This window comes from Tupaia chinensis, unplaced genomic scaffold, assembly GCF_000334495.1.
Source record: "Tupaia chinensis unplaced genomic scaffold, TupChi_1.0 Scaffold144602_1, whole genome shotgun sequence".
NCBI classification, from domain to species: Eukaryota; Metazoa; Chordata; class Mammalia; order Scandentia; family Tupaiidae; genus Tupaia; species Tupaia belangeri.
The window spans coordinates 1,137,989-1,151,028 of record NW_006204462.1 but is presented as its reverse complement, the minus strand read 5'-3'; the positions used below and the strand labels follow the sequence as shown (position 1 = coordinate 1,151,028).

Genomic DNA, 13,040 nt, shown 5'->3' with positions numbered 1-13,040 from the left:
CGAAGAGGTGGGGTGGATCGCCACCGTGTTGTCGAAGTCTGCCTTCGTCGCCCCCATCTTCACGGCCACAGCAAAGCCCTGCAGCATCTCGTCACACCCGATCCCCTGCATGTGGATGCCGACCACCTGCAAGATGCAATTTCAAGACTGAGTTTCTTACTAGGCACAGTCGTGAGAGGTGGGACATTCTACGCCCCACAGCACAGCACGGCCTCTGTGGCCCACGACCCTGCCCAAATGGGCCACTCTCCTCAGTATGTGGCTCCAGCCTGGTCAACTTCGTCCGGCGAGCCTTTACTCTGCCCTCTTGTGCAGGAAGCCCTCCATGCCACGAGCTTCGTGCCCGTCCCAAAGGGCCAGCCTGTTTGTTACTCAGATGCCCACGGGTGCGGGCCTTCCCAGCCAAGTCCAGTTCTCAGCCCTGACCTCCTGGCCCAGGCCCCCTCCCCACGGTCCTGTCACAGCTGCAACCTGGCTGTTACATGAGGACCAGACAGCCACAGGGCATCTTTCCCAGCTGCCTTCAAGGTCTAGATGGAAGGGGCCTGCCTTCACTCCCGCTCAGCCCCCAGAGCAGAGCACAGGCCTGTGCAGACCGGCCGCGTGAACGGCCGTGAAGGGGCAGACCAGTTTAGGCAGCAGGAGGCTAGCCAGTGGCAGGGGGACTGCGGGGTTCTCACAAGCCAACTGTGCTCGGAGTCCCAGGCCCGGCGGCCTGAGGAAGGCGCTGGTGCGTGTGCAGGTGTGCCCCAATCCTGCGCGGACGACGGACAGGAGGGGCTGAGGTGTGCCCGGACTGCGGGTGCTTCCTCACTTTCCTGGCCTCTCTCTCTCCAGCAAGTGTGATATAGCAAAACTGAAAAACCTGGGATCAGCAGTTAGTGTAATGGCTATGTCGCTGGACTCCCACAGTCGACCACAGTTCGTGTCCCGGACCTGGTGGCTTAAAACTCACGCTGGGCATGTGTGTGTGCGTGCCCAAGATCCCGAGAGGAGAACGAAGGAGAAGGGATTGTGGTGTGGCCATCCCCCCTGGGGGTTATTTCTCGCTGTCTCTCTCTCTCTGGCGAGCACACGTGCCCTATAGCAAAAAAAAAAAAAAAAAGAAAAAAGAAAAACCTCTCCAAAAAAAGAAAAACAAACAAACAAAAACCGAAAAACCAAAGAAAAAAGGAAATGGAATGACGATTAGCAGCCATAACAATCGGTAGCCAACGCCACAGACATCTCAGTCGGGCCGGCTGGCACAGTTCTAAGTGAAGAAGGTAAAGCTGACAGGCTCTCTCTCGGGGCTGCCAACAGTTACATCCAGATCAGCTGCAGACAAGTGTAGAGCCGTCCACAGAAACTTTAAACAAGGTGATCGAGATCCCGACGCACCTCTTCAAAGGGCTGTAAAAGGAGATGACCCCGGCTTTACCAGCATATCCCAGAGACAAGGCACGGCCAAGCAACGGCTGCCAAGAAGGGAGTGTCCAACCGGAGCCGACGAGACCAGGCAGGAGCAGGGGTCCCGGCAAGCACGTCGCGGGGAGCTTGGGGCAGTTGCCTGCTGACCTTCTGGAGGGTCAGAGTGATAGTGGCTTGTTAGGAGTGTTTATAATGAGAGGAAAAGGCCCGGAAAGCTTGACCCCCACAATGCTCCTGCTCGCTCCTCCCATCAAACAGGAGCACTCTCAGCGGGCATCCTCCTCACACCCTGATTGGCCTCACTCTGATCTTTTGTTCCCTAATCTAAAAAAAATCTTCAAAAACTGGGCCGGCCATGTGGCCAGGTGGTTACGGCGGCTGCTCCCACGTGGCCGCCTGTGTGGCTGGAGGACCAGACCTGGCAGCCCGATGAGCACGGCAGGCATGTGTGCTGCACGGAGACAGCGGGCCGCAGCGTGACCTGCCTGGCAGGGCTTCTCCTGTCTCTGTCTGTCAAGGGCAGTGGACTCCCACATGGCTGACTGCAGTCCCAGACCTGACAGCTTGCTTCCTTCACTCACTCTGTCCCTCTCTGGTCAAATTTAAAATAAATAAGTTAACTAAAACAATTCTTTTAAAAAAATAAAAATCTTTAAAGAAAACCTATTGTTCTTCAGTTAATAATGTAAAAGACAGACTGCATTGACATGGTTAAATTCTCATGACTCTCAGTGTTCTTTTGGCGGATTTTTCTACAGGGCACATGTGCTCACAAGAGACAGAAAGCAAGAAATCACACCCCCAGGGAAATAGTGATGCCAAAACCCTTCTCCATTCTCCTCTTGGGACCTTGGGGATGCAAGCACATGCCTGGCATGAGTTTTGAGCCGCCGGGTCTGGGACTCGAGCACGGTCAAATACCTGGGAGTCCAGTGATGTAACCAGTGCATCGAATACTGGTCCCGACCCCCAGTTCTTTAAGATGGACTACACAGCTAGTCTCATCATCATTATTCGTTTGTTTTAGAGAGGTCTTTGCTATAGGGCACATACGTTCACCAGAGAGATAGAAAGCAAAAGATCACCCTCCAGGGGGTGTGGTCACACTGAGTCCCTTCTCCTCCATTCCCCTCTCAGCAGTTTGGACATTTTAAGCCACTGGCCTAGGACTTGAACCGCAGTGGATTATGTGGGAGCTCAGCGACATAACCATTACACCATATACTGGTCCCAGGATCATTTTTATTTATTTATTTTTTAAGAGACATTTCTGCTATAGGGAGTGTGCGCTCACTGGAGAGACAGAGAGATGAAAGCAAGAACTCGCCCCCCAGGAGGGATGGCTCTGTGATAATCCCCTCGCCTCCAGTCTCCTCTCGGGATTTTGGGCACACACACACGCCCAGCCAAGTTTTTAGTCACCAGGTCCAGGACTCGAACCACGGTAGACCACAAGGAGTCCAGCCCCACGGCCATTACGCCATCTGCTGGTTCCCTCAGTATCATTATTATTATTTTTTGAGAGGTTTTTGCTATAGGGTGCGTGCGCTCGCCAGACAGAGAGAGACATAGAGACAGAAAGCAGGAAATCACCCCCCAGGGGGGGATGGCCACGCCGCAATCCCTTCTCCTCCATTCTCCTCTCGGGATCTTGGGCACGCACACACATGCACATGCGTGACTTTAAGCCACGGGGCCGGGACGCGAACCACGGTCGACTACGTGGGAGTCCAGTGACAGCCATTATGCTAACTGCTGGTCCCCCGCCAGTATCATTACTTTTAAAAGTATCTTAATGAAGCTTATGTTGAGAAATGAAGCTTATATTTTTACCCCCCCGCCCCACGAAGTTTATCAATGATTTTTGCCATTAAAGAGACAAAGTGAGGGGGCTTGAGCAACAGCTGAGCAGCTGGATGTTTGTCCAGGTCTTGCAGACTCCGCGAAAGAGTGGTTCTGGAAAAGGGGGCGAAAGGGGAGCAGCGCTGGGAGTGACCGTGCTGAGACGGCGCAGGGTCCCAAAGGTGGTGGCCCCATGAAAGGTCAGACATTCTATGTGAAAAGCACGGCAGAATTACGCAAGCCATGGAAAAGTTAAAGTCCGGAATGAGATTCTGTGAAGTGGCCACGCAACACGGTGAAGATAGAGCCAGGCACGGGGGCGACCTGGGTGTGTGGCCAGAGGGTCCCTGGTGAGACCACTTCAAGCAGTGGCCTTTGCCTTGCCTGTCAGTGGGGTGGATACGCCTGTGTTAACAACCCACCAGTTAGGACAAAATGTGGGTATATTATCATGGTTGAAGGGAGAAAATAAAATTATATGAAAGACTGAAAAAAAAAAGCCAAAGCCAAAGCCAGTCAGAGAGAGAGCACCACCAACAGGTCTCATGCCGTGAACCACTGCCAGCCCGGCCAGCACGGGGTGGGGACACACGTGCCCGGCATGCTGTGAGGGTTCCGAACTTAAACCTGGAACCGTCCCACAACATCAGCCCTACAGAGCGTCAGTTCTTACGGCGTGCCACTATTAGGCTGCCTTATTTTTATCTCTTAATTCTATTTTCCACAAGCTTTTAAATTTTTTAAAAACTGGCAAAGCTTGCATGAGACAGCAAGAGCTGGCTGGGGGCTGGGCGGGGAGAGTGAAGACCACCCAAAGGTATGGTCACACTCCGATCCATCAGGACGTGGCATTTCCGCACACTGGCGCGGTGTGCTTCTCAAGCCACTGAAGCTGGGGCTCCGGTGACAGTCACGTGGACGCTGTGCACGGGGCTCTCTGTTAATCAGGGCCGCCCATCACGGCGTCCCGAAGTCCTCGCAGGAGAGCGGAGTCCCCACCTGTGCGTATCCTGGCCTACACTCAGTGAGGGCTCCGGGGGTCGATTTTCACCAGTTTATTTTCTTTTTTCAAAGGTTTTGGCCACAGAGCACGTGTACTTGCAGAGAGAGACAGGTACGGAGAGAGGGAAAGTAAGAAATTACCCCCAAGGTGCACAGCCATGCTGCAATCCCTTCTCCATTCTCCTCTTGGGATCTGGGCACATACACACATGCTTAGAGTGGCTCTCAAGTTCTAGGCCTGGGACTCGAAACCCAGGTAGCTATGTGGCAGTCTGGTGCCCACTCTCCCACGCCACCTGCTGGCTCCTTGCCACTTACATTGATTTTTAATTTTATTTATTATCATTATTCTTCAATTTTGACCAGAGAGAGAAAGAGACAGATGGGGGAGTGAGAAAGCAAGACACCAGGTCCGGGACTTAAAGCACAGCCAGCCCTGTGGGAGGCCGGCGCCTCGGTCATCATAGTACCTGCTGGCCCCACCACTTACATGTCACAAGGAGTGAAATTTCTTTTTCTTCTTTAGAGAAATTTTTGCTATAGGGCATGTGCACTCACCACAGAGACAAGAAAGAGAGATAGAAAGGGAGAAATCACCCCCTAGAGGCGATAGCCACACCACAATCCTTTTTTCTCCGTTCTCCTCTCGGGATCTTGGGCACACACGCACACAGATGTGACCGGCCTGTTTCAAGCCTCTGGTTTCGGGACTTGAACCACAGTCAGTCATGTGGGAATCCAGTGACATAACCATGTTGCCATCTGTTGGTCCCGAGGGGAGTAAAAACATCTTTCTAAATTAAATATTAAGAACCCCAGAACACGTATACGGAGTAAAGGTGGGACAGCCGAGCTGAGTCAGAGGCTCATCTACCGGGACAACCCCCAGCAGCCTGTGGGTGCAGCGGGGCACGCGCTGCGGGCTTTGCACACCTTCTCCTCTCGGTGGGCGCACACCATCTTCATCACACACTTCGTTTTCCTTTTGGTGACTGCGTGATACATGGGGGTGAAGGTGGTCGAGTAGGTCTTCACATTTTCTTTTCCATATTTATGAATGGCCTCCTCTGTAAGACACATTAAAAAAGGATACATCAAAAAGCGAAAACAGGGGAACCAGCAGTTAGCGTGAGGGCTATGTCGCTGGACTCCCACATAGTCGACCACGGTTCGCATCCTGGACCCGGTGGCTTAGAACTCATGCCGGGCGCGTGTGCGTGCGTGCCCAAGATCCTGAGAGGAGAATGGAGGAGAAGGGACTAAGGCGTGCCCATCCCCCCTGAGGGTGATTTCTCGCTTTCTGTCTCTCTGTCTCTCTATGTCTGTCTGGAGAGCGCACGCGCCCTATAGCAAAAACCTCTCAAAAAAAAAAAAAAAAAAAAAAAAGTGAAAACACTGACCTGTCAAAGAGAGAAATGACCAGAAAGACACTACCTCAATCAAATTATGAGGAAATAGCAAACATTTTAAAATGAGGGACATTCTTTTTTCTCTAAAGTATTGCAATTTTAAAAAAAATTATATTTATTATTTTTTAATATGACATAGAGCACATGCGCTCAGGAAAGAGAAAGAAAGTGAGAAAGCACGCCTTCAGGTCCAGGACTTGACAGTAGTCGGCCGCGTGGGAGTCCAGCACCTTAACCACCATAGCACCTTAACCACCATACCACCTTAACCACCATACCACCTGCTGGCCTCAAATGAGGGACGTTCTACAAAATGAATGTTGACACCCTATAAGACAAACGGATGAATTTTTATCTCTGGATTAAAAGAGACCAAGAAGGGCTGGCAGGAGGTGTGGTGGCTGGGGCACTGGACTCCCACAGGCTGAAGTCGTCTGAGTCCCGGTGCTGGCATTCCTAGCGGCTTGCTTTCTCGCTTTCCCTTTCTCTCTCTCTCTCTGGTCAAATTAAAAATAAACAAAAAAAAATTTTTAAATAATTATTTAAAAATTTTTTTTTGTTTATTTTTAATTTGACCAGAGAGAGAGAGAGAAAGGGAAAGCGAGAAAGCAAGCCGCCAGGTCAGGGACTTGAACCATGGTCAGGCATGTGGGAGTGTCCAGTGCTTAACCATCACGGCACCTGCTGGTCCCAAAATAATTTTTTTTTTTTTTGCCTTTTTTTATTTTTCTTGAGAGATTTTTGCTATATGGCGTGAGCGCTCGCCAGACAGACAGAGAGAGACACAGAGACAGAAAGCAAGAAATCACCCCCCAGGGGGGATGGTCACACCGCAATCCCTTCTCCTCCATTCTCCTCTCGGGATCTTGGGCACGCACGCACACGCGCCTGGTGTGAGTTTTAAGCCACCGGGTCCAGGACGCGAACCGCGGTCAACTACGTGGGAGTCCAGCGACATAGCCATTACGCTAACTGCTGGTTCCCAAGAGTCTTTTGTACTATTTTTGCAACTTAAAAGTTGACCGGCCAGAGAGGGCGGGCACTGTCCCTACCAGGCGGGGCGGGGAGTCGAAAGGCCCTCCCTTTAGAATACCTACCTTCCGTGAGTCCCACTGTCCCAATAGGGGGGTGGCTGAAAACCACAGTGGGGATGTTGTCGTAGTCTAGTTTGGAATCTTCTTTGCATTCGAAAAGTCTGTGGGCGAGTTTCCGGCCAGCAGCTATGGCCACTACAAAGACACATTAGTATCAGTGTTCATCCTTGTGTTCCCTTAAACACAACAGAATCACCCCAACCATTCATCCACCGGGCTTAGTGCACCGTCTGACAAAGTTCTACGCTAATGCTCCTTACAGCACCAGCTCAGTACGATGCTGACACATCACGGCCTCAGTGAGCAGTCCCAGCTATGGGCTCCCGCATTCACTATGCTCTGTGCATTCACGACCCAAACACAGACAATGTGCATGCTCCCAGTCACCTGGCACCTGACTTAGTAAGAAGGGATATTTGCTTTTTGATATATTTAGACAGTAAACTGCATTAGTTCCAAGCATCTTCTACTTTAGATAAAGCATCATTTCACAGTATTTTTACTTAAGTCTATTCTCCTTAGTCTGTGTTTATTCCTTTTTTAAAAATTAATTTTATTTATTCATTCATTCATTTTTAATTTGACCAGAGAGAAAGAAGGGGGGGAAGAGAGGGAACGTGTGGAAGCATGTCATCAGGTCCAGGACGCAAACTGTGTCTGGCCATATGGGAGTGGCTGGCCTTAACCACCGTGGCACCTGCTGGCCCTAGTCTGTTTTGATTCCTAATAGCCTCTTAAGATAATTAAAGGAAAAAAAAAAAGCTTGACTTTAATAGTTTTTGTTTTATTTTTTGAGAGAGATTTTGCCATAGAGCACATGTGCTTGCCAGAGACAGAAGGCGAGAAATCACCTCCCAGGGGGATGGCCTCAGCACAATCTCTTCTCCTCCAGTCTCTTTTTAGGGTTTTGGGCACGCACACACATGCACCTGGCATGAATTTAAGCCACCGAGCCTGGGACCGGAACCACGGTGGACTATGTGGACATCCAGCGATGTAACCATTATGCCAACTGCTGGACCTCATCAGTTGTCTTTATTAACTTCATGGAGCGGTCTTTTCCCTCAAATGAGACATCAACAGGATACATAAAAATTTTTCTTCACTCTGACAAAAATTTTTTTAAGCCACAACCATCCTATGAAGTATATATGATGATTGACTTCATTTTTTAAAAATAGTTTTTACTATAAGGCACATGTGCTCGGCAGAGAGACAGAGGGAGTGAGAGACTGGCCCCCACAAGCCCTCCTCTCAGGACTGTGAGTGCACTCAAGCCAGGCGTGTTCGCCAAGCCGCTGGGTCCAGAACTCGGACCACGTACTCAACCACCTGGGCCTGCTGCCTTACCACACTGCCCGGCTGACCCTGACGCAACTTCGACTGTTAGACTGTGCCATGAAGTTCCCAAAACTCTGCTTGTGACTTTGCTTTTGTTAAGGCAACTTATTTTTTCTTTATAGAATTATTTTATTTAACTTTTTAGCTTATTTGTTTATTTATATTTTTATTTGGCCAGAGAGGAACAGAGTGGGGAGATGGGGAGTGAGAAAGCAAGCTGCCAGGTTCGGGATTCAAACCACAGTCGGCCATGTGAGAGTCCAGGGCCCTTAACTACCACACCACCTGCCAGCCCCAAGGCAACTTCGTGTCAAAGATTATGAAATTTCAGACATGAAGGCTAAATTCAAGAAATCAATTGTACAACCTGGTGACTGTAGTTAATGATGTATTGTTACTTAAGAACTGCTAAGAGTAGATTTTTAAATTCTCAGCAAAACAAAGGGTAGGTATGAGAACGCCCTAAGGAGGCATCTCACAACATGTGAGTACAACAAGATGTCGTGTTTCACACCGCAACATGTCAGTACGGCAAGACGTCATGTTTTACATCACAAATACACACAGTAAAAGAGAGAAAGCTTCCTACACGGGCTGGGAGCCTTCTGCTGTGGTACCATGGTGGCATCCACCCTGAGGTGGGAGATGGGAGCCCAGGGTGTCCCGCAAAGGCTGCTGAAGCCTGCGGTGCTGTCTGAAGCAGGAGGAATGGCGTCACTGCCCTGATGGGGGAGATGCTGCATTTCCTGAGTGCGGGGCTGAGGTGGGGACAGGTGCGGTTGGTCTGGGTTGTACCAACGAGTCCCACGAGAACTCCAACTGACACGCCTCCTCCTGAAGCCCCCCAGGGCCACCACACAGCTCTGATAGGAACCGAGCCCTTCACAGGTGACCACGGCCCACATGCAGATGCTGGTCCTCACACGTACTTTAGGTCTCCGAGGAAACAATGGCTTCTTCAGCAGCGTCGGCCCACCAGCGCCTACGCCGAAGCACTAACCATTCGACGCCATGAAGACGCTTGCCCTCCTCCTGGGCGGCACAGCTTCCTGTGACGGGCGGCCCCTTACCTGGAGTGAGAAGAGCTTTTCCACACACGTCCCCAACTGCATAGACACCTTGCACGTTGGTGTTCTGGAATTCATCCACTATGATGTGACCTTTGTCATCAGTCTGAACCCCCTAAAGCCAAAAAGGACATCCCATAAATATTTGGCCCTTCTACTCAAGAGGCAGACCAAACCTGTGGGTCCTCCTCATCCCCTCCCACAACTCCTCAGTCTGAATCTCCAAGAAACAAAAAGACTTGACTGTAATGTAAAACATTTAAAGCTGGCAAGTTTTCTATCTTTTGCTGAATGTAAAACGTAAGTATTTATCAAAGTTTGATGTGTTTTAACAATAAAATATATAATTCTTTTTCTTTTTTTTTTTTTTTAAGAGAGATTTTGGGTATAGGGCATGTGAGTTTGTCAGAGACAGATAGACAGACAGAAAGCGAGAAATCACCCCCCCAGGGCGATGGCCATGTGGCAATCCCTTCTCTTCCATTCTCCTCTTGGGACTGTGGGGACACATGCACACATGCCTGGCATGAGATTTTAAGTCGTGGGTTGAAATCCAGCGATATAACTATTCCACCGTCTGCTGGTCTCTTTCTTGTGTGTGTGTGTGTGTGTGTGTAAAGATTGTGTGTATATACAATTGCATGTGTGTGTGTGTCCAAAATCCCAAGAGAAGAAATGGAGGAGACAGAATTGTGGCATGGCCATCCCTTAGGCAGTGCCTTCTCACTCCCCACTATCCAGTGAGCACATGTGCCTGCTAGGAAAAAATAAAAAACATATTTCACAGCTTACATCACGTTTATATTGAAGTGGGGGAAATGAAGAATATTTCATAGTAACATATTTCAAATATTAGAGCATAGTTAAGACAACGAAGAAGAAAATAAAAGTAAAATAAGAGTAGGGGTGAGATGTGATTTAAAATGGATAGTTGGAAATATGGAAAAAATATGTTCAGAGGAAATCTAAGGTAAAAAAGGAGCACAAATGGGTAAGTGTGTTCAGTTATATACACTGAATAGAACCTTTGGCACTAGGAATCAGAGCATTTTGTCATATAGAATTAACACATATTATAAAAGTGCGTAGTGTCAAAGGAATAGAACCACCAGCATTCAAAGCAGCTTTGTCAACTAGGCAATGAAACACACTACAGCATGTCTCTGTTGTCCATCATTGAATACACTGGCAGCAACTTTGAAATGAAAAGAAAGAAAAGGAAAAAGGAGCCGAACCCCTTTTATTTTCTCTGTTTAAAATCAAACAGAAACAAACATCAATTCTGTTGTACACTAACATCTTCAAAGTACATAGTTTGTACAAGAGAAGGACTAAGAACAAAAATGTGTTTACAGAGGTCCAAACACAGATGAGCGAGTGAGCCCTCACACAGCTTTCCGATGGTACTCGGGGGGAGCCACTTCATAATCGCTGGCACCAAACAAAGTTGCAGAATTCTTTGCCAGGTACTTTAGGAAATCGTGAAGATAATTCAGTAATAAAGCAAGGCTCTTCTCATCAAGAGGTATATAGGCCAACATCGCACCAATCCGTACAAATAATCTCAGTAGATGAGGTGCTCCATACACCTGGGACATGGGCGCATCAGGGTGATCTGCAAGGATCTCAGCATACTGTGGTCTCTCAAACTTGTGGAGCAGCTGAGTGCCCAACATGACGTTGAAGTATTCTTTTATACCTGCCACAACTTCATTCACAGCATACTCCTTATTATCGGTGTTTCCTCAAGATTTCTTATAATTTGCATAATCCTCCAGAATGGAATCCACATTCTTCTTAGCAGGAAGATAAAAGAGCTGTTTTTGTCGGGTAATTAAGTCCCAGTCATCAACAAGCCAGGGTTTTAGTTCTTCAGGAATCTTTACTTTAACTTCAACTCTGTTCATAAATGTTTCCTCATTTTCAACAGTAGGATCTACCCGGGCCCTTTTCTTCCGAGGAGGCCGAGGTGTCTCACTGGTACTGCGTCATCTCCATTCCCAGGTGTTTTCTGATTGCTCTTTTTTGTGTCCACTTCAACATTTTTCTGTTGCAGACCGGATGTCTTCTTTCCTGGTGCAGCCCCTCTCCTCTTGCCCTCTGCACATTGCTCCTGATTGGCTTTTTGAAGTTCTCCTGTTCCTGCAGATCGGTGTCCACATATCTGAGTGCTCTGCTCTCTGGAACCCATTCATCCCAATTTTTATTCCAACCACTGTAATGTATAAAATATTTCACTTGCTTATCCTTTATGGCAACTTTCACACACTTTGCTTCATAAAGAAGAGGTCCATGAAAGCACAGCACTCTCTCACCCTCCTGAAATTCAGGCTTCGGATCCTGCTTCGGCACCATTTATAAGTGATTCCTTTTTTTCTTTTTTTTAAAGGCTTTTGCCAAAGGGCGGTGTGTTGCTCACCAGAGAAAGACAGAAGGAAAATGAGAAATCACCCCCCAGAGTGGGTGGCCATGCCTCAGTCCCTTCTCTATTTTCCTCCTGGGATTTTGGGCATGTGTGCACACATACCCAGCATGATTTTCAAGCTGCCAGGTCCAGGACTCTAACTGCAGTCAGCCATGTGAGAGGCTAGTGCCTTTAACCACTGTACCACCTGCCAGCCCGAATTTAGCCTCATTTGAAAAATAATTCAGCAACTGTAGTTAGAAACTGCAGCTACTGGGGCCGGAAGGTGGCGTGGTGGTTTAGGGCACTGGACTCCTACATGGTCGGCTGTGGTTTGAGTTCAGGACCTGGCAGCTTGCTTTCTCATTTTTTTTTTCTCTTTCTCGCTCTGTCCTCTCTGGTCAAATTAAAGTAAAAAAAATTAAAAAAAAAATAAAGCTAAATAAAATTTTAAAAAATACAATAAAAAATTGGGACCAGCAGTTACGTAATGGCTATGTCGCCGGACTCCCATGTAGTTAGTTGACTGTGGTTCGTGTCCCAGACCGGGTGGCTTAAAACTCACGCCGGGAACGTGTGTGTGTGTGCTCAAGATCCCGAGAAGAGAATGGAGGAGAAGGGATTGCAGCATGGCATCCCCCCTGGGGGGTGATTTCTTGCTTTCTATCTCTCTGTCTCTGTCTGTCTATCTGGCGAGCACATGCACCCTATACCAAAAGCCTCTCAAAACAAACAAACAAAAACAAACGTATAAATCTCTAGCAGAACACAATCTATAGGGCCAGCAGGTGGCATGGTGGTCAAGGCACTGAACTCTAGGGAGCGCCCGAATCTGGAAAAAATCCTTAAAGTAGGCACCAGTCTTTGCGCTGGTGTTGCACGGCAGGCTCTATCCCCTTGGGGGTGACTTCTCCTTTCTCTTTCTCTCTCTCTGCCTCTCTGACTCTGTGACTCTCTGGCAAGTGCACACACCATAAAGCAAAAAAAATCTAAATAAGCAGACAGACGATAGAGAGAGAGAGGAAAACATTCTGTAGTAACAGGCTGGTCTGGCGTAGCAGAAAAGCCACCCTGCTCCCAACAGCACAGACTAACACCCGTGCGTGCACAAGCACTCCCACGCAGAAACCCGGACTGCTCCGAAGTCCAGAACTTCCTGAGCACAAGCCAGGGGCCAAGTCCACAAAAGCCCACATGTGCCAAGTGCAGTCCCATGCTACAATTCACACAGTACAGACTGACACGTGGCTGCACGGTGCACATGAAACATAGAATTCCCTGTGCAGACGGGGGTCTCGGTCCACACATGTGAGCAGCAGACCTATCCAAGCACACTGGAAGAGAGGTGCCCGATGGGGGGCCATGTGACCCACGTGACATGCATTCTCTTCCTCCTCTCTATAACCCAGTGAGGGTTTTTTTTTTTTTTTTTTTTTTTTTTTGGGGGTTTTTTTTTTTGGGCGGCTGCCAC

General features: G+C 48.6%; 1 protein-coding gene and 1 pseudogene across 1 annotated transcript in view; both read right to left on the bottom strand.

Moving 5' to 3' along the window:
- GSR (glutathione-disulfide reductase) overlaps positions 1–13,040 on the bottom strand; it is a gene marked incomplete at its 5' end in the record, with an annotated part of 34,651 nt that overhangs the window by 1,196 nt on the left and 20,415 nt on the right. Inside the window, 4 exon segments of the mRNA XM_014583706.2 lie at positions 2–126; positions 5,188–5,321; positions 6,761–6,892; positions 9,169–9,280. Coding sequence (XP_014439192.1) covers positions 2–126; positions 5,188–5,321; positions 6,761–6,892; positions 9,169–9,280 — 503 coding nt within the window.
- LOC106733728 (mortality factor 4-like protein 1 pseudogene) lies at positions 10,332–11,554 on the bottom strand (annotated as a pseudogene).